The sequence below is a fragment of the Geospiza fortis genome, unplaced genomic scaffold (assembly GCF_000277835.1).
Source record: "Geospiza fortis unplaced genomic scaffold, GeoFor_1.0 scaffold286, whole genome shotgun sequence".
In the NCBI taxonomy this organism is placed as follows: domain Eukaryota; kingdom Metazoa; phylum Chordata; class Aves; order Passeriformes; family Thraupidae; genus Geospiza; species Geospiza fortis.
In genome coordinates, this window is record NW_005054444.1 from 113,365 (window position 1) to 132,953 (window position 19,589).

Sequence of the window (19,589 nt, forward strand, 5' to 3'; positions counted from 1 at the left end):
TTAATTAAAATAGAAAACATGTGAAAGTAAGAGGGATTGTAAGTCCTGAAAGTTATTAGTATTTTGAGGTACTGTTGCTACAGGTGTTTTAACTGTTTTAACTTGATTTCTATTTGTGAAAGAGCAAGAGATCTAAAGATGTTTACTTTTCTAAAATAGTTATGATAGAGGAAGAAGTTTGAGGCTGTTAAACTTCTGTCATTTAAACAGGATGAAGAATACCAGGATCTTAAATTGCTTACTTTTTGTATTGGGGTTCCTTTTCTTTGTAAAGATGGGTCTTATAAAAACCGATTTGAAGTTATGATGCTGTATGATGAATCCATAGCCTAAACTGAGACTCTGTAATGGATTTTTTAAATCTTACTTGAAAATTTCTTTCTGCACATAGATGCAATTTTTTCCCCTTTATCTGGTTGCATTTTAAGGATCTTGGAAAGACAACATTCGTTGAAATGCTCTGCTGTAAATTTACTACAGCTATTCTGACTGAAATGAATCACTTTACTCTGGAGGCAAATATTTTATTAAGATCTGGGAAGAAACTCTTTGTGTTTTTTCTTTGAAATGGTGTCTCATAGAGAAGCAAAGTTCGGTGGACGGGTACGCGGACACGTGGCAGGTGGAAATACTCAAGTAATGAAGAGACTGAGGACTCTGAGAGTGAAAAAAACTCTGAGGAGGAGGAAGAAGAGGAGGAAGAGGAGGAAGAAGAAGCTCCACCTGCTGATGATGATGAACCCTGCAAGAAGTGTGGCCTTCCCAATCATCCTGAATTGGTAGGCTTTTGAGGAAAGCTTCTGTGGGTTGTAGTGTCAGATTTGGTGGATTGGCTTTGATGGTGTCTGAAGGCAAGTCATCCTTCAGGGTGGCCATATGTAGGAGTGTGCCTTCTAGTTTTTAGCTGGTAAACTCAGGAGTAGATGAGTTACCTTGAATAAGGAGGGAAGGAAGTTACTTCTCCTGTTTGCCAAAACAAAAATAGTGTCTTTTACAAGGTGCAATGCACCTTAGCCCATTGAGAATCAGTCTGGGTGAGGCTTTGAGGTTATGCCTGCAGCTGCAATGAGTACAGAGGAAGCAACATTAAAAAGGACCCCTTCAGTGTGATGTCTCCTTTACAAGGCATCAGTGGCATAGCCACACAGCTGCATAGTCATCTTCATTGGATGTAGCTGCATCTCACCCTGAGGACTGATTACAGTGAAATCCCAGACGGATCACAACATTTTGCTATTTCTTGTGGTTCTCATTTATTTGTGGTAGATACCATAATGAATTCCTCTATTTATCTGGGAAATCATCATGTACAGTCCTGAATCCAGAAAATAAGCCCACTCTTGGGTGTTTGACAGATATCCTGGCATAGCTGAGAGAAAGTTTGTCCTTTAGGATGTTAGAGATAAGTATTTCAGTAGATATACACACAGCTTATGCCAGCTTTGTTCTCAGGTTTTATGAAAAGGGATATCTCAATTTTTTCCCAACTAAGTAGGAACTTTTAGTAATTGCCTAGTTGTGGATGCCCTGCAAGCCTGCAAGACTTTGTCTCTGCTGCCCAGGTCATAAAGTTACCCTGACTGAGAAAAAAGGCCAGGTTTCCTGCATAAGAGAGCAGAGGGAAAACAGGTAGTACCATGTCTTGTTCAGATGGAGTTTTCCACTTATTCTAGGATCTAGAAAGCATTACCAGATTCTACACTAAGGACACACAGTCTACATAGTCCAGTAGTACTAAGTACTGAGAAAATACAGTAAGAGGAAATGTTGTGTTAGTGTGGAAAACTGTGATAAATAAACTTCTTCATGAAAACCACCCCTGGACCTGGAAGTGTGGTACAGGATAAGTGGTAAAGGGCTTTTTTTTTTTTGTTTTGGCACAGTCCAAACACTTCTGCGTTGGCTGGGGAAATATTTGTGGAGCTTGTTACATGTGAATGCCAAAAGATACTCATGACATGTTTTGTTTGCACAGATTTTGTTGTGTGACTCTTGTGACAGTGGCTACCACACAGCCTGCCTTCGCCCTCCGCTGATGATCATCCCTGATGGAGAGTGGTTCTGCCCGCCTTGCCAGCATGTACGGGTCCTTTCTGACTTCACTCTTCCTTGCAGCTTCCCTTGTGGTCATGGAGATTGGCTGGGACTTTAACAAGTCCTTTCTGTAATCTTTTTTGTCTGTTACCAAATAGACTGGGATGAATGGTAGGACTGCTGATCTTCCCTCCCATCCATTAAAAAAAACTGAATTTGTGATGTGGTTTTCTCTTTCTTAGTTCTGCTAGTGATGAGTGACTATGTGTTGCTGATTTTTAAATGGGAATCTCCGGTCACACTGATTATCTCCCATCTCTGATTTAATCACAAGACTAGTACAGTATTAAAGATATAATATCTTAAATTTTCCCAAAAGAAGCATTTAAGTTATTGTCCGGGAGGCAGGAGCAGTAGGCAACAAGGGATGGATCAGTGGCCAGAGCAAGCAGCTGTTTCTGAAGTGTTATTCCTTCCTCAGAGACATTTGCTCAGAAGCTGGTTAGAGAAAGCTGCTGTTACTGATGAATCTCAGGGTATAGTTTGTCTCTGATGGGAAAGCCAGGGTTGTTCTAGTCAAGTAATAGACAAGTATGAACCCTTATTCCAAGGTTAGAAGCAGGGTTGGTACTTGGGAGGATAAGCAGAAGGTGTGTGATGCTGCTCTTGTTAAATTAACGGGAAACCATTTGTACACATTTTCAGAATAATCTGCCTGATCCCAACCCCTTTCCTTGGTTTTACAGAAATTCTGTGCCAAAAGGGCTGTTGCTTGACAGTAAGCTAGAGACATTCGGCATGATATGAGATGGCTCTATTTGGTACTGCGTTTTAGTTGTCTTCTGAGGAGTGTTTTTAAGTAGTGATTTTGAATATGTAAGAATGTTTTCTGTAAACTTTTAGTTATAGCTTATCCTTGTTCTGTTGCTATTAAAGTACTCTTCAGTATGAAAAATGACATTTTTGTAAAAGGATGAAGAGCATCCTTGGAAATAGTATAGTATAATGAGGGCATTAACATGGACTAAGGCACAATTTGTCCATTAGAAGTAATTTTTGCATGCAACTCCTTGAGTATTTGATAAGGAAATTATCCTAAAGTGTATTTCTGCTTTTTGCTGCAGTGCCCACTGAACTCATCTAGTTTCAACCTCCTTTGCCATAAGCAGGGACACCTTCCACTAGACCAGGTTGCTCAAAGTCTCATCCAACCTTGCCGTGATGGTGGAGCTCATGTTTTAAGAAGACAGGCTTTATTGTAAAGCCTTGTTCATTGAAGAGAAGCCTTAAGTAGCAAGGCTTCTTCCAGATACAGTCTGAGTGAATGAAGAGTCTGAATGTTACTTCAGTGTGAAAATTGCTGGTTATGAAATAAACTAATACTGTGTTTCCTTCCTTTAGAAATTACTTTGTGAGAAATTAGAGGAACAATTACAGGATCTGGATGTGGTCTTAAAAAAGAAGGAGCGTGCAGAACGCAGGTACTGTTGTTTGGATGCACTCACAGCAGTGCTGTGCTGGGGGTGGTAATAATTGAGCAAGGATTAAAATAACTGGGGACTGGGGAGAAAAGCAGTGATGAGACTGGGAATTGGTAACACCAATTTTGACTTCCCACTGATTATTGCTGGATCAGTGCTGGGACAGCTTGTAAGAAGGGAGGAAATAACTGGAAAAGGTAAGCAAATAAATTTGTACTAAAATTTGGTTAAAGTGCCTGAACACAGATTTGACTTTCTTGTACCAATAGTTAAAGGGTTTCCAGCACTGGTTCAGCTGACTGTCAGTCATATGTGGAATTCGTGCTGTAAGCAAGTTTAAGTCTTGACTTTGCTCCAGAAGTCATCCAGATTATTGTGGGATTTGAGAGTTGTTACTTTTGGATCCTGTTAAACTCTGCCTAATGTACAAGATTATGCAGCAACTGCTGTAGGGCAGTGGGTCAGTGAAGTTTCACAGAGTTACAGCATATTCTGACTTGGAAGGGGCCCACAAGGATCATCAACCTCAACTCTTCAGGGAATTGCCCATGCAGGGTTTGAACCCACAACCTTGGTATTATTATCACCTGCTCTGACCAGCTATCCACCCCTGCCTTTACCAAAGGCTAAATGCAAACATATTTACTGCATTTAGGAACAACAGCCTTAACAGTTGGAACATTCTATTGGCAGTTTTCAGACCTGGAAATGAGGAACACGAAACACATTCTGCATAATTTATACTTTTTAGGACATATATTGAGTACTTTGCAGAATTTAATAACGTCTGTATGCATTATTAAACAAAACTTTGCATTAATTTTATCTTAAAAGGCAAATTTCACCAGAAGGTGAGGCCTTTTTAAAGAAAGTAATTGTGCAGGCTTATATGTGTGGCAGGGACTGTAATATTACATGAGATGTAGTGAGTCGGTTACTGGCAAGATGGGAGCACAATCTGTGTCTTTCAGCTTTCTTCAAATCTGTTTGTTATTGCTGTTGCAACAGCAACAATAATAGTGACAGATCAAGTACCAACTGTTCCTGATGTTACTACTTCTGCTCAGAGTGTATCTAGATCATACTGTGGTGAAATTATCCATTGCCAATTGTGCTGAATTTGTAGCTGTGGGAATGAAACTATCAGCTGTTTTTATGAGTGAACTCAGCAAATACACAGCCTTCCATCTGTGCAGGAGTATGGGACACACAGGAACTCTGTTGCTTTGCCTTGTGGTGGGAGTGCTCTTTATTAGTGAACAGTATTTTTGAACCTACTTTAGTAAATATTCTGCTGGCAAACATTACATGGATGCTAGCTTTTGCCAGTGTGTTTTGCTTTCTTGAAATCACCAGTGTTGCATAAAAACACAATGTGCTGAGAGCAACAGGAGAGCATACAGTTGTTGTCATAGCAGTTTTCAGTGTCTGAAACATCTGTTTAATAACTGTTTTACAGTTTGATCATCCTCATACCAAATGAGCCTAATGCTTTATAATGTATGTTATAAAACTGAGTTATAATAGATTTCACAATGCAATAGTTGAATATTGAAGTCTTCCAACTTAATGCTGTATTGTTGCAAATAATAAGGTAAAAAGGCTGAAGAATCATAATGCCAGAGGAAATGAGACTCGTTATTACAGCTCAGTGTATAAGTTAAAGCAGGTTGGTTGCTTGGGGCACAGACATACTTGAATGCAGTGTTTCTGAAAACTCACTATGTGGTTGGTGTCTGTCTTTTTGGGAAAGAGAAGAAATCCGACTGTCATTATGGATCTGTCTACCTAATAGGTTCTTTGAATCAGTGTTGCTGTCATGCTTTCTGAAGTAGTGATGTTTTGCTCTTTCCAGCTCTCAGGAATCTGACTGAGGCTGATTCAGCTGTTCAGCTGTGTGCTTGCACATCCCCAAACTGTCATGTCACTGATTTTTAAAATGAAACCCTCAGGTTTCCTGTTGACTTACAAATACATGGATGAAATTATACCTTTCTCCCCCCTTTTTCTGTTCATGAATTCGAGGTGCTACGACAACAACCTGGCTGAATTTCAGGTTTCTCATGTGCAGATTAAAACTTCTGTAATCATGTCCTATCACCAGCTGGAGGGAATGGACATGAAAGCCTTCTAGGATCTCCCTTTTAATCCATGTTAGATACTCTGAGACTTCTTGATGGAACTACTTGTCTAATTCTCCCAGGCCAAACCAGGTGGAGTACTTGCTTTCATACACATTTTCGTGACTTCTCTGTAGCAATTTTTGCAGCCACGTAATTGAGATAAAATGTTATCTTGAATTTGCCTAGGAAGATGTTATAACCATCCAGCACTTATCTGCTCCTGCTCTTGGAGATGTCTTTGTTCAAATGTTTAAACTCTTGGCTAAAGTCTTGAGCTCCTGTCTGCCACACAAGGAATAAAGAATTCATTCAATATAGTTCTGTATTTCATTTCAAGACCTTGACCTCAGCAGGATTGTCTTGTCCCATTTGCTGAGTTCTTAAGCAGTGTATACCCAAGCCAGGGAGAAGAATAGCAGGACTGGAAGACTTTGCTGATCATGATTAAAAACAGATTAATTTTTCTCATCTCCTGTCTCTTGGTGTTTTGCATTACAGAAATGAGAAATTGAGTAAACCATCAAAGAAACTTGCTGAATACTAAAATGTTTGCACTTCTGGTTCCTTTCTCATTTCTGTAATTGTATTCCTTGCCTTAAAATGTTATTTTAATTAATTTTTAAGGGCATAGTGATTTTGCACAGCATCATTCCTCCTCATCCAACCAATCCAATGGTGCACAGTTGGGTGAGGATTTCTTTTCATCTGTCCTGTAGGAATATTTATATTAGGATACAAAACCAATTCCTTGTATAGACAACCAGTCATTTCAGTAGGCATAATGATACCAAGTTGTTGAAGTCCATGGTCTTTTTAGCTGTAACACAACCTAAAATCCATTTTTACTCTTTATAAGTATTACTTTAGGAACTGTGCTTGTTCATTTTATTTAAGAGTATTATGCTAGAAAGTGCAGAAGGCTACTCAGAGGACTTTCAAAATTTACTTAGATTCTTTAGAACTTAATGAAATTTTTGGAAACAAAATTTTAAAACGTAGGTACTTCTATTTGCAAAACATAACACAATGAAGGAAACATAGCTGAAATTAATATATGTCCTGGGCATTGTTGCAGTTATGTGCGTGACTGTTCTTCCTCAGAGACTGTTCTTTGAAAGTTCCGTTCAGCAGCATGAAGATCAGCATGTAGTGCTGTTTGTCAAATGTTAGGAAATCCATCTCTAATTAGACTGACAGATACAACAGGACTTAGAGAAGACTTGTGTCCTTCTGGAGCCAGAGTTGTCCCTGAGGCAATTCATATGATGCAGAATGTCTGTGTTGAAGAAAGCTAAATCTAAACTGAATTTTGCTTCTGTAGATTTAATCCTGTAACACACTGTTGACAAGGAGAACAGCCCGCTTCTCCTTAGAAGAGTTCTGTATTAGAGTACTTCTCTATCTCCCATCTTTGGTCAAGTGTTCTCTACACTTATCCATCCTATTTTTTCAGCCCTTCTCTACAGGGTGTGTCTGCTGCCCTCCAGTAACTCCCACTGGCTGGCTCTGAGCTCTTCAGCTGGATCACATGTTTCTTGGAGATTGTGTGGTGCCCAGATGGCTCTAAGTGCTCCAGCCAGGTGTGAACAGGACTGACTGCCATGGCAGGTGTCCTTCAAGGTGTCCTGTCAGCTGTTGTCCTATTTGCACATCCATCTGTCATCATAGTTTTTTGAGCAGCAGTTTGACTCTGCTGATCTTTGCTCAGGCTGTTCTTCTCTGGCAAAGAATTGCTCTGTAGGCAGTTATTTGTCCCCTGGTGTTTCTAGCGTTGGTTCTTCTGCTTGAGTCTAATATCTGGCATTTAACGATTTTGGATCTTTACATATTTTATCTTTACATATTTTTTCCAGTTCAGTGTGATTCTGAATTCTCATTTTATCTTTCATTGCCTTCATGATTGTTGGTAGTTATGGATTTGACAGCATAATCTTCATCACAGCATTAATATTTTTCAGTTGGTTTTTACTTACTTTTTATACAGAAATTCAATAATTTTTGTGGTGCCTGCCCACAGTCTTCAAGTACTGTTGATTGTCAGAACTCTTTGGAAATCTCTTATATTATACATGCAGAAAAATATAATCACATGAGAATTAGCATATAATCCCAAATTCAATAACTTTTCACTTGGAACATCCTCTTGGATGCTTCTGCCTAGTAAGAAGTTCAAATGGTGCTAATTATAGCTTTATTTTAGATATCTGCAGACTTTTTGTAAGCTTATTTTCATTTTCTTTCTCTCCTCAAGAAAAGAGCGATTGGTGTATGTGGGTATCAGTATTGAGAACATCATTCCACCTCAGGTAAGCTAGTGTGTCTGTGTGGTATTATTGCTTTATTTTCCAAACTTCTCAGGGAAGAAGTCTCTCAGTGCTGTGTCAGAGGTGCTAGTAGCATCATGTAAAAAAAAATCAATCTATATGCAGATCAGAAATAATTCTAGACTCTTCGTTTTAGACTGAATATAGCAGAGAAACCAAGGGGGCTTTATGGTGTTTATCCGAGCCACCTGATGCCACCCAGAGTCCTCTCCCAGTGAGGGATTGCAGGACTACCTCCCTGCCCATTACAGTTGGGTTTTGAGTTGAGTGCTCAATATTCAGTAGTTTGTAAAGGTGGGAAGCAGTTATTTAGCTCTGGTGTTTGCTGTGCAGTTACCTAGGTCTGAGCTAATTGTCATGGCTTTCCTTTGGACCTGGTGGAAACAAATGTTTCTGGCTTATGATTCAGAGGGAATGTGTAGTATCTCTAGGCCACACAGCATTTGCCTTCAACGAGTGGATAAGGTCACGTGATTAAAAGCTGTAAACATTTAGTATTTTATTAACAGATGCTTTTCCCTTGAGAAAAGAGGAAGAATGCTTTGATTCACATGAAGAACAGCCTCTTCTCACTTAAATACTTAAAGCAAGTCTCTTGAAGTGTTAGCCAAATGCTTTCATCTGGAATTATATAATATGTTCTTTGCAGTTCAAAATGGAACTTTTGTTCATTTTAAACATAGACTTTCCACTCTGCCTGGCTGTAACAAGGCCAGCATTTTCTCCCTGTTTCTGAATAACAGAAAAACAATTACAGATTTTACAAACTTGCAAAAGAATCTATGGCTGAAAGCAAATATTTGAAAATGCAGCCTGGGACCAGATTATTTTCCTTTTAAATTAATAACTTGCAAACAATGTAATAAAACTAATCTGCTTGAAACCTTATTGAAACTTCACTGCGTAAAGGTACCCCTGTGCTCAGTATGTAGAGGTGGTGGCCACAGTTTGTTCAGCTGCCACATTTACTAGTCCTAGGAGTATCATCTGAGGCATGATCTCAGCATTGCAGCATAAAGACAATGATCCAATAGCCTGAACCCTTAAATTCTGTGTTTAGAAAGTTATGTAGCCTGAAAGGGCAAAATGTGCAAATTCACCTGAACTGCTGTAATAGGTCACTATATTACAAGTTCAAATGTGCTGTGTTGGGCATATGAGCTTTCTAGACAGAAGAAATAATCTGCATTACAAGTTCAGTCATAATGAGTGTGAGGGAGAGAGGAGATAATGCTTTTTTGACACTTCTGTCTTATCTGAACAGGAGCCAGAAATACCTGAAGGTCAGGAAGAAAAGAAGAAAGATTCCAAAAAGCCCAAATCGAAACTTGAAAGGAGATCTACCAGAACCCGAAAGTGCATAAGCTACAGGTCAGCAGCTTGTTAAAATAGCTTGTACAGCAAAAGTCATACTGTTGTTTCCTTTCTGAATCATCCCACCACTACTCATGTAAACTTCTACATTTAACACAGAAGCCCAACTAAGGTATCTTTGTTTGTTCCTCTGAATACTGGTTATGCTCAGTGGTTGTGGGAGCATAAGGTGGTATAGTGAAGCGGTGATGCATTAAAAAAATGAAAATGTGTATGGTGTTTTGTTCAGGAATACTGGAGAAGGTTTTGGTACTACTGCAGTTTCTGGAGTAAGTTAAAGCAGGTGAATTAAACCTTTCCTTTCTCTTGCACAGGAGACTTCCGCATGTGTCTCTAAAGGCCTTCGATTCCTTCCTGTCTTCCCCCTCCCCACCTTAGACCTTCCTTACAAGAAAGGGGCATGAAACTTACAATGTAATTATCACACAGTGCATCTAAAAATGCAACTCTTTAGAGAAGTGTGTAACTCTTTAGAGAAATTTTGACAAAAATGAAATTAGTAAATGAAAGTGCCAAGATTCTGCATTCTGAAAGTAGAATAGGTCACTACGGTTTTCAAAATTCAGCATGATTTTAATAACAACTTTTATTCTCAGTGTATTACCGAGTTGTTTTTATAAACTGCTTTCTAAATAATACCTTGTGACACTGTATCATCTTCAGTCCACTAGACAAGTAAAATGACTTTGGGATTAAAAAATAATGTGGTTGCCTGAGAGATTGTGGTGGTTTGTCCCGGATGCATTGGGAATGCTAAAAAAAACCCAGTAGTTCCTCTATGTAAACCTTACCATCAAAAGCTTTAACATTCCAATACTAGAATAGCAAACTTTCCAACAATAACCATCACTGGATTTATAGTCAACCTGTTTTGGCTGCTGAGGAGAGATATGGCATTTGCATAGGCTGGGTTTTCCAGCTTAGTCAGAGCACTCTGTCTGACTTTGCTTAGCTGTTGGATTTTGGTAACTTTCTGAATGAACAACAGAAGTCACATTAATGAAAATGCCATTGCTGCTTTGGGAAATTAAGCATTCCTGTAGGGAATGTTATGCTACAGGCAAGACTACACAGATCTGCTATTATGTTAATGCCAGGTCAGGCAGCATCTCACCAGGAGATAAAAACCCCTTGCCTGTAGAGTGTGTGTGTCATGACTTCAGCAGGACTGATGTTGTGCAATGACAGTAAATTTTTATTGAATGTAATGTTTCAGAAAAATCAGTCTTCTGATAAAAAGTGATAATCTTTCTTACAGACTACATCATACACATAAGTTTGAGCTGGTGAAAATATTACACATATCAGTGTGTCAGATTTATGTGTCTGCAGTGAAGTTCCACTGGTGTCACTGAAAGTTGTGACAGCAGGGGAAAATAAATGCTTAAAATCTTATTCCACTAGGAAACAGATCTGTATGGGGGACATCCTGGTTCTCTAAGGGGGCTGTAATCCCTTTGTATTACCCTTCTGTTGAGTCCTCTCATGAGCAAGTTAGCAATAACCTGCATCATGAATAAAGCAGCAGCAGAAGAAATTATGTTCCATTACACCTAATGGGCAAGCAGCTGTCAGCTCACCCATGGCTGAGCTCAGGTTATTTGTTAGCAGTAGTTTGAAAGCATTAAGTGATTTCTCACTTTTTAAAGAGGGTTTTTTTTAGCTGTGAAGGGAAAACAGTGTTTGAGTAATGTGGAACTAATCTTACTGGTGGAGTAATTTCAGAGTTATTTCCTTATCCTGATAACAAGATATCAGAAGTCCATCACCTTATTTTTAAAGGAGAAAGTGCTTTATGCTTACTATTGGAATACAGAGTAAAGTATTAGATTTCTTTTTTTCTTGTACTGCCAGAGGTTCCTATAGAGGACCAAGGTAAATATAACTGAGAGGTGGAATCTTTAATGAACATATTGTCGAGTTGTTCGCTGTCTGTATCTGAAAAAATACAACAAATAACTTTTTTAAAAATAAGAAGAAGAATTTGGATCTAAATAAAAAGTCTTTTCTATATAGTTAATAAAATTTGTACTTTCGCATGTTGGAGCTTAAGGCATCTGTTTTTTTGAACAGGTAACAATCCTTTTTTATGGAATTTGAATTCATAACTGAAGAAACAAACAGAGGTCATCTGTGTTGAAAGGATTGGATCTTTTTTCTTCAGTTTGCTGTTCTCTTTAAATGAGCTACTCAGGGTGCAGAGATTTATGCAATTTTATAAAAGCTGTTCCAGGACAAGCAGATTCAAAGATTTTGCTTTTGTTTGTCCTATTCAGTTATGTAACATTGCATTACAACTTGCTTATGTAGATTTATGAGGAACTTTGTGTTTTATCTGTTCAGCTTAGAATGTTGCAGATCCAGAAAGTATCATGAGCTTTAAGAGTAGAAAGCAGCTATGGGAAATCGGTTCTGAAGGAAAATGTGGACAGAAAAAAGAGTTGTACATTGAGTTTAATAGATGATTCTCAGGCTGTTTTGAAGGTTGGTAGAGCTAATGTAATGTAATAAAAATTGTGGAAAAAATGGTGAATACTTTGTATGAAAATGCTATTGAAACCATTTTAAAGAACTTTCAGATTATATATGTTTAAATTCAGAGGCCTGTTGTGTAAAATGGGAGGGGATTTCTTTTCATGTAACTCAGTAGGAAGACAGGCAATGGTAAATAATCCGCAAGCAAGTAGAAGTAAGAAGCACAACTTTGATAATAAAATAGCCATTAAAAAAAATTCTGGCCCATTATTTCAGTTAATTATGTATCCAGCCCACTCTGTGCAGTGTAATTTCTTCAGATTTTGAGGTATGTTTTTGTAACTATTTAATTAAGGTTCACTTCAAAGTGGTAAATGGAAGCTGTTATTTTTAGGTTTGATGAATTTGATGAGGCAATTGATGAAGCAATTGAAGATGATATCAAGGAGGCTGATGGAGGAGGTATGTTTCTTATGTTACTTGTTTTGCATTGCAGTGGGAATGGAGATGGAGAGCAAGAAGATGGAGAGCAAATTTTTTTTGATATGAGAAGCAATAAATATAACCCTCTCCCTTTAAACTCTGTAGTTTGCCAGGGATATTTTTTACTGCTGTATTTTAGAGTGGCCATCCCATGCTGCCAAAAGATGTAAGAAAATAAGTAAAAGTTGATAGTTAAATCTAGCCTGTACAGGTTTTTATATATGTAATGAGTAAGTTTTGGATTTGAGATTGGAATGGCAGCAGTGCTATTGACATTTGTCCCCTGTAAAAAGAGGACTCACAAATTGGTCTGCAGTTGGACCCCCTAAACGTCTGGCTGTAGGAAATTTTCTTAATATTCATTCAGATCTATTAGCACTTCTCATCTGAACACAAAAAAAGTGAAATTCTGTTCTTTGTTGCCTGTTAAGGCAACATGGGACCAAACCAGAGATCTTCAGCACTATCTGAGAGGGATGGAGGTGGATTTGTGCTTCTGCATCACCTTAACTTGCCTGAAGAAAACAGCTATGAAACATTGTCCCTCAGTTGTTTGGCCTGTGGCATTTCCAGACACTCATCAGTTTCAGAAACTCGTGGATGTAGGCAGACAATCTGAAAATCTGTGGGTGTGTAACACAAGGTCCATTACAGTAAACATAACTAAGTCTCAACACTAAAATACCTTTTCAAAAACTCCACTTCCTGGCCAAACCACAACTCAAACCCTTCATCTCCTAAGAAGGATATTCAGCATTATGAAAAAAGTGTATTTTCTCGTAATTTCCCTCTCAAAAGGCACTGGCATGGTAATAGTGTGGTTTGGGGTTGAGTATTAGAATGCAGACGCTTAACCATGACCTTCTGCATGGACGTCAGTATTTCCAAGTGACCACATCTGGGCTGTGTATGTCAGCAGCAAGACCCTGGACATAGTCTTGCTTGACAAGAAAATACTTTGCTTGACAGAAAATAAACTGAAAGTAGGCACATGCAAGAAAGATCTGTAGAAAGTTAAACAAGAAAATAAACTTACTGTTGTTTCCCCTTTCTCTTACTGAATTCAGGCATTGGCAGAGGCAAAGACATGTCAAATATCACAGGTCACCGTGGAAAAGACATTTCCACAATCCTTGAAGAAGAAAGGAAGGAAAACAAGCGACCACAACGGGCTGCTGCAGCACGACGCAAGAAACGACGGCGACTAAATGACTTGGATAGTGACAGTAATATGGATGAAGAAGAGAGTGAGGATGAATTCAAGATCAGTGATGGGTAGGTCTGCAATTTAACTTCCACCACAAGTTGCTGACCTCTGCAGGCTTCTGTGACTCTGGAGTGCCCCTGAAATGATCATCAGGAGCATGTTCCCAATTGCCAGTAAAACTCAGAGAATGATAGAATCGTTTGGGTTGAAAGGGACCTTAAAGATCATCCAGTTCCAAACCCCCTACCATGGAGTCCGCCTGGCCTAGGGGAACATTGTACTGGAAAAACTGCGTTCTGGGTCCACGTGCTGACATCATCCAATCTGTATTTTAAGCATAATACATGCCGGAAACAATACTGTGATGTTTGAGGCCTTACTACAGGCTTCTGTTAGTGAAGGAGCCAGGTGGGCTCAGTTCTCTGGCTGATGTGTGTGTCAAGCAGAAATCTGTAACAAAAATGTAGCTAAAATGAGGCTGGTTGTTCCCTTTTAAAAGTTAGAGTTGAAAATTCCTATTTTGTAGGATTTTTTTGGCCTGGTTGTCATTTAGAAATTGGAAGAGGAAAATTTTCATTATTTGGAGCATACAAAACCTGTCAGGCAGATTCTGAAATTAGTTCTTGATTGCTGCTCTGTAGGAGGTAGATTTTGAAAACAGTCAAAGAAATGGCTTATACTGTAGAAAACAAATACATGTCGTTGCTCTGGCTGACTGAAACTCACTTTCCACAGAATTTCTCCTCATTCAGTCTGGGCAATTACTGATGTAAAAAAACCTGATAATTTTAGATTAACTTTATGCCTTAATGAAGCAACATAATAAAGCAGGCATGAGGTTGTAGGCTCTTTACCAACAACTTTTAAAGCTTTATACCAATAATTGAGTCAATTTAGTAAGTGTATGGAAAATCTATACAAGATAAATGCAAATTTTGAGCTTTGTTTTTCACCTGTGACCATGCTGAGGATATTTCATTGGCACCCTGAATAATTGAGCTACACATGCTGGAAATTTCCAATCAATGAGTGTAGCTTGTGGAAATGTCACAGAATTAATAGTGCATTGATCTGTTAAAGTGTGCTCATGCATTTTCAACTCCATCCTCTGCTTAGGGCCTTCTGGATCTTACGCTGGAATTTAGATTCAGCTGGCAGCCAAATGCAAGTGACTGTGTACTTTCAGTGTTCAATGGTTTTTAAAAAAGCCTGACTCACTTGAAATTATGGGAATGTTGCAAGCTTATAAGGTTGTGAGGTGCATGTTTTGCATTAGAGCCATAGTTTTGTATGAAGACACAATATTCTAATTCTCGGAAATTGTGTGGAACAGTTGTGGGTTTGTGAAGGAAAGGTCACCTTTGCTAGTACATTGTTGGTGGTTTTTTCCCTCCACGGTTACTGCTGTGCAGACATTACATTGCAATGAACAATATGAACACTCTAGAATCTGTCCTGTGTTAATGCCACCTGCAGTGTTGGTTTGACAGAGCGTTTATATCCACCTGCTGTTGTAGTCTGCTGTGTAATGTCGTGCAGTGTAGAGCCCTGTCCCAAATACACAGCTGAAACCTCATGTCAGTGATGGCAGCTGGCTCTCCCTGGGTCTTTGCTCCTCATTATAAGGTTTGTGCTTTTTTTGTTTTGTGTACAATGGTACTTATCACTTGCTTGTAAAATACAAGTACTAGTTCAATCCTTTGGTTGTAATACCCATCTCTGTTGTCTGGGGTTTTCCTTTGCAGATCTCAGGATGAGTTTGTTATATCAGAGGAAAATCTGGATGAAAGTGAAGATGACCCACCATCAAACGAGGACAGTGACTCCGAGTTCTGCGCCCGCATATCCAGGCGACACCTCTCCAGGCCCATGAGGCAAAGCAGGCGGTTACGAAGGAAAACAGTCAAGAAAAAATACTCTGAAGATGATGAAGATGAAGAGTCTGAGGACAATTCAAGCAGAGAGTCTGGTGAGTATAAGCAATCTGATATTTTAAATACTGTGTTCTGGGGAGAGAGAGAGAGAGAGAGAGAGAGGGGCAGTCTGAGCTTCTGTCACAACTAACTAACTTGTTTGCTTGCTTTGGTCAAGTCAGATGTCATCTTTGCTGCAAAGCAGTTTGCTACTTCTTCTGCTGTCAGTATTTTTCAGGAAACTGATATTGAGCACTAAGTTCTTGGCATTTCTAGGTAATGATGTATTTAAATAAATGCTTGTGCTATGATTCTAGAGGCCACCATTGTGGATAGTTGCAGCTACCTCTGTACCTCTCATGTTTGGCACAGGATTGTAGGAAAGAGGATGGAGACAAAAGTGTGCTACTTTATAGCTAGTAGAAGACCTTCTGAATACAGCTATGAAAAAGATTCTGAAAGAAACATTTTCCGTCACTTTTATGGAAGAAAACTTCAGTTGTATGGCATTTTGTGTTTTCTGGGAGGCTTGAAAGCAAAGAATAACACCTTGAATCTCTTTCTCCTAAAATTATCCGTGAAATCTTTAGTAACTGAAGACTTTGCATCACAAGAGAACCTAATAATTCACTTTATTCAACTTGTCCTTCAACTACTTCATTTTCTGTTGGCATGGTTTGAAGTGTGAGAATAGTACCTTTGCACTACATAAGCCTCTTCATGATCACCATCTTTCTCTGAAGACAGTCCTCTTTGTTTCTGCTTCATTTGAGAACAGACTAGAAAGTGCCATATATAAGCACTCATTTTTTCTCACTCTTATTGTGGATTTGAGGTTCTGACTATACTGGAGTGTTAACTTACTGCAGTGTGTGTTGTGTTACCAGTGTTTTATCTGTCTGTCTAGATTATAGATGATGGACATGTTGGAGAAAATTGGTTTGGAATACTGATTTCCAAAAGAAAGATTCATACATGGACAGATGAAAACAGCTATAGGAGTGATTAGAGTGATTGTTGTCTCCCTGTCCTCAATGCATCATTGCACTGATCATAAGCTCTTATCAATAAAGATACTGACAGAAGTCTAAAGAGATTGCTTATCTGTTCTGTAATGCACAAGAACAACTGTTTTTTTCCTGGTGGACACACATCTGTGATAAAATCAACTGATTCCTGTATCATTCCATATATATTCAAAGTATAGTGTTAACTGCATGTTTCTTTCTCTCTCACCCTCATTATTGTCCATCAGGATCTTGCTTTAAGCCTGTTTCCAGACAAGAAAATCAGATGCCCTGCAAGAGGCTTTATTTTCAGTCTCCAGAGATGGAATTTCTTTCTGAAGCTGGTTGTTCTTGCTGACTTGCTCTGTTTCTTTGTCTAATATTTTAGGAAGTAAAGAGGATGACACTTTGATCTGTGGCTCATGTCAATCTCTAACTTAGAAATAGTGTGTGACTTTTATAGAAATGTATCTTGGGATAATGGTTCTGACATAGCTCAGTGAAAAGCAGATGAAGTTGATTTGAGGCTATTTTCAACTGATGTAAATAAATTTAATTTTTGAAGACTCTAGCTGCAGTAGACTGGTGCAGGAAGAACTATGATTGATGGTAAGTTTCTTCTGTATGGTTTCTGTTTTAAGCAAACCCACAATTGAGTGAAACTGGTTTTTGTTGTTAACTTATATAACTCTGATCTTGGAGTTTCCTCTTGTCAGTCATTTTCCATCTACCTGTTCTTAAAAGTCTTCTAATAGAGTACACATTATTTAAATTTTAAAAGCAGAACAGACTCTCCTGAGGCACTGGTAATGTGTGCCATCAACTCCACTTCAGTAAGATTGTTTCCACTGTCAGGAGTTGGAGACGTCTTTGACACCAGTAGAGATGGGGCAACAAAAACACCGTAAGGAAACTATCTGAATTAGGAAACTTACCTAATTTTTTTATGTGAGGCAGTATTGGTTTGATGGACTAATGCACATCACTGTTTTGTTCCACACAGAGAGTGGTGATTATACAGATTACAGTGATGATGATTACCTGGAAACTAGGAGGAGAAGATCAAGACGGAATCAGAAGAGACAAGTTAATTATAAGGAAGATTCAGAAAGTGATGGCTCACAGAAAAGTGTCCGATATGGGAAGGAGTTGAGAAGAGTTCATAAACGCAGGCTCTCCACTTCAGATAGTGAAGGTAAAATAAATAGTCCAACACTTCCAGGAGCATGTGCATGTCAGCATCAGCACAAAGGGAAAGTTATGTAATTCCAAGATTTCAGAGAATTTTCTTTTTAGAGTTCCTTGATGTTTCTCAGAAACTCTCCTTCTGAAACAGCCCACTGGTACTTTATGATGCGCTGAGTCACTTCTCAAATTTATCATTGCCCCTGCCCCTGCTCCTTCAGATTTCCAGGTCTGAATTTACTGCCTGACAAGAATGTTGGGATTCCAAAATTGGCAGTAATACAGCTGTTTCAGCACTTTTCTGTTAAGAGGTCACAAAGCTGCATCCCACCAGCCTCTAAAGATTGTCTTATGTAAGAGGAAGGGCATTGCCACTGGTGCCCTGACTGTGTTTTGCTGGTGGTTCAGACTCATTCCATCTCCTGTTGAAGGAGCTGTGCCAAGTACAGAGAAAGCCTCTCTCAGTAATGTCAGGCACACCATGAGTGATTGGCGTGCTTTGTGATTTATAATTAATTAGCTTTTACAAAATCAGCCGGTGACTTTGGCTGTTTTGGATTGTGGATGCCTGGCTTATCAGACCTTAGCTCTGGCTTTCTGAATGCTGAGTGGTGCAAGTTGCAATGGATACCAGGCTTCCTCAGAAAATGGGCTGTCCTTGGCACACTGAGTGCCTCAGTTTTGGAAGGGCTCTCCTGAGATTACAGTGTGGTAGAATATCTTCTAGGTGAAGGAAAACAAGTATGTGATGCAAGTCTCTAGTGTCTCAAAAACATGATCTTCAATACAGCCTGTTCTCAGGCTCTGTGGTGGCTTTTTTTTGCCAGCACTAGTGGCTTTAAACATTCCCTGATTGGCGTTGTCTTTTCTTCATGAAGTCCCATTTCCTCAGGTATTTTAAGTACTGGCTTTCCATGTATTAAAATCAGCACCATTTGGCACCTTTCCAGCACTGTCACACAATTCCCACAGTATATCATAAAACACATAACAGTGTTACTGAAATTGTAATTACTTTAAAAATAGAGGAACACTGACAGTCTCAATCAACTTGAACCTACATTAAATAATACCCTTTAAAATGAAAATTCCCATGATTTCTAATGGGATTCACAAAGAGACAACAAATTATGTTTGCCATTTGATTTTTCAGTTTCTATCTTTTCTCACCACAGCCACCAAAGATGAGTGTAAAGGCTGTCAGGGTGTAGGCAGTATTCCAATTTGCCAAAACACCAAGCCTCCCATTAAAAGAAGTTGTATATAATTTGGGGGTGGCAGGGGTATAGTACAGCTTTGTGTGTGTGTGTGTGTGTGTAGATACATGAATTTTATGATAGAGCAGCCATTATTTCGGTTCTGAGTTTCTGTCAAGGTACAAATAAAGTGCATACGATGAGATGAGGAGTGCAGTTCTGTGTTATTCCCAGCATGGAGTTACCAGTTTTAGGGCAGAGCACGCCTACTTCCAAAGTCTCTGGTACTTCTCAGCTTGGAAACAGAATATCCATAAATTAAAAATACTTGCTACATTAGAAGTTAATTTAAAAAGTAGAAAGAATGCAAGCCTTTTGGCTTGGTTGGGGAACCTGAGGAAGGAGGCAGAAATGTGTGTGCTCAGAGAGCTGTCTTGTTGGTGAGTGTGAAAGATGAACAATAAATGTTGCGCTGAGATTTGCTAATGGCTCTAAGTCTGCTGCTTCTTCCAGAGAGCTACACATCTAAGAACTCTGAAGATGATGAATCCACAAAGGAGTCCAAGCGATTGATTCGAAAACGTCGGCGAAGTACAGATGACTACTCTGAGGAAGAAGGAGAGGATGAGGAGGAAGAAGGGAAGCCTGTCCGCAAACGCCTGAATCGAATTGAGACCGACGAGGAAGATGCGTGTGAAAACGCCAACGACGACGCAGAAACCCCCGCTCCCGCAGATAAGCTGCCAGCAGCACAAGCCCCCCCAGACAACCCCAAGAAGCACTGCTA

The 19,589-nt window shown here is 39.1% G+C and overlaps 1 protein-coding gene across 1 annotated transcript in view; it reads left to right on the plus strand.

Moving 5' to 3' along the window:
• RSF1 (remodeling and spacing factor 1) overlaps nucleotides 1–19,589 on the plus strand; it is a 40,940-nt gene that overhangs the window by 13,816 nt on the left and 7,535 nt on the right. Inside the window, 11 exon segments of the mRNA XM_031062275.1 lie at nucleotides 582–779; nucleotides 1,976–2,080; nucleotides 3,436–3,515; nucleotides 7,890–7,944; nucleotides 9,227–9,333; nucleotides 12,206–12,273; nucleotides 13,362–13,569; nucleotides 15,247–15,470; nucleotides 17,425–17,616; nucleotides 19,316–19,586; nucleotides 19,588–19,589. The exon segment at nucleotides 19,588–19,589 is cut by the window's right edge and continues 7,535 nt beyond it. Coding sequence (XP_030918135.1) covers nucleotides 582–779; nucleotides 1,976–2,080; nucleotides 3,436–3,515; nucleotides 7,890–7,944; nucleotides 9,227–9,333; nucleotides 12,206–12,273; nucleotides 13,362–13,569; nucleotides 15,247–15,470; nucleotides 17,425–17,616; nucleotides 19,316–19,586; nucleotides 19,588–19,589 — 1,510 coding nt within the window.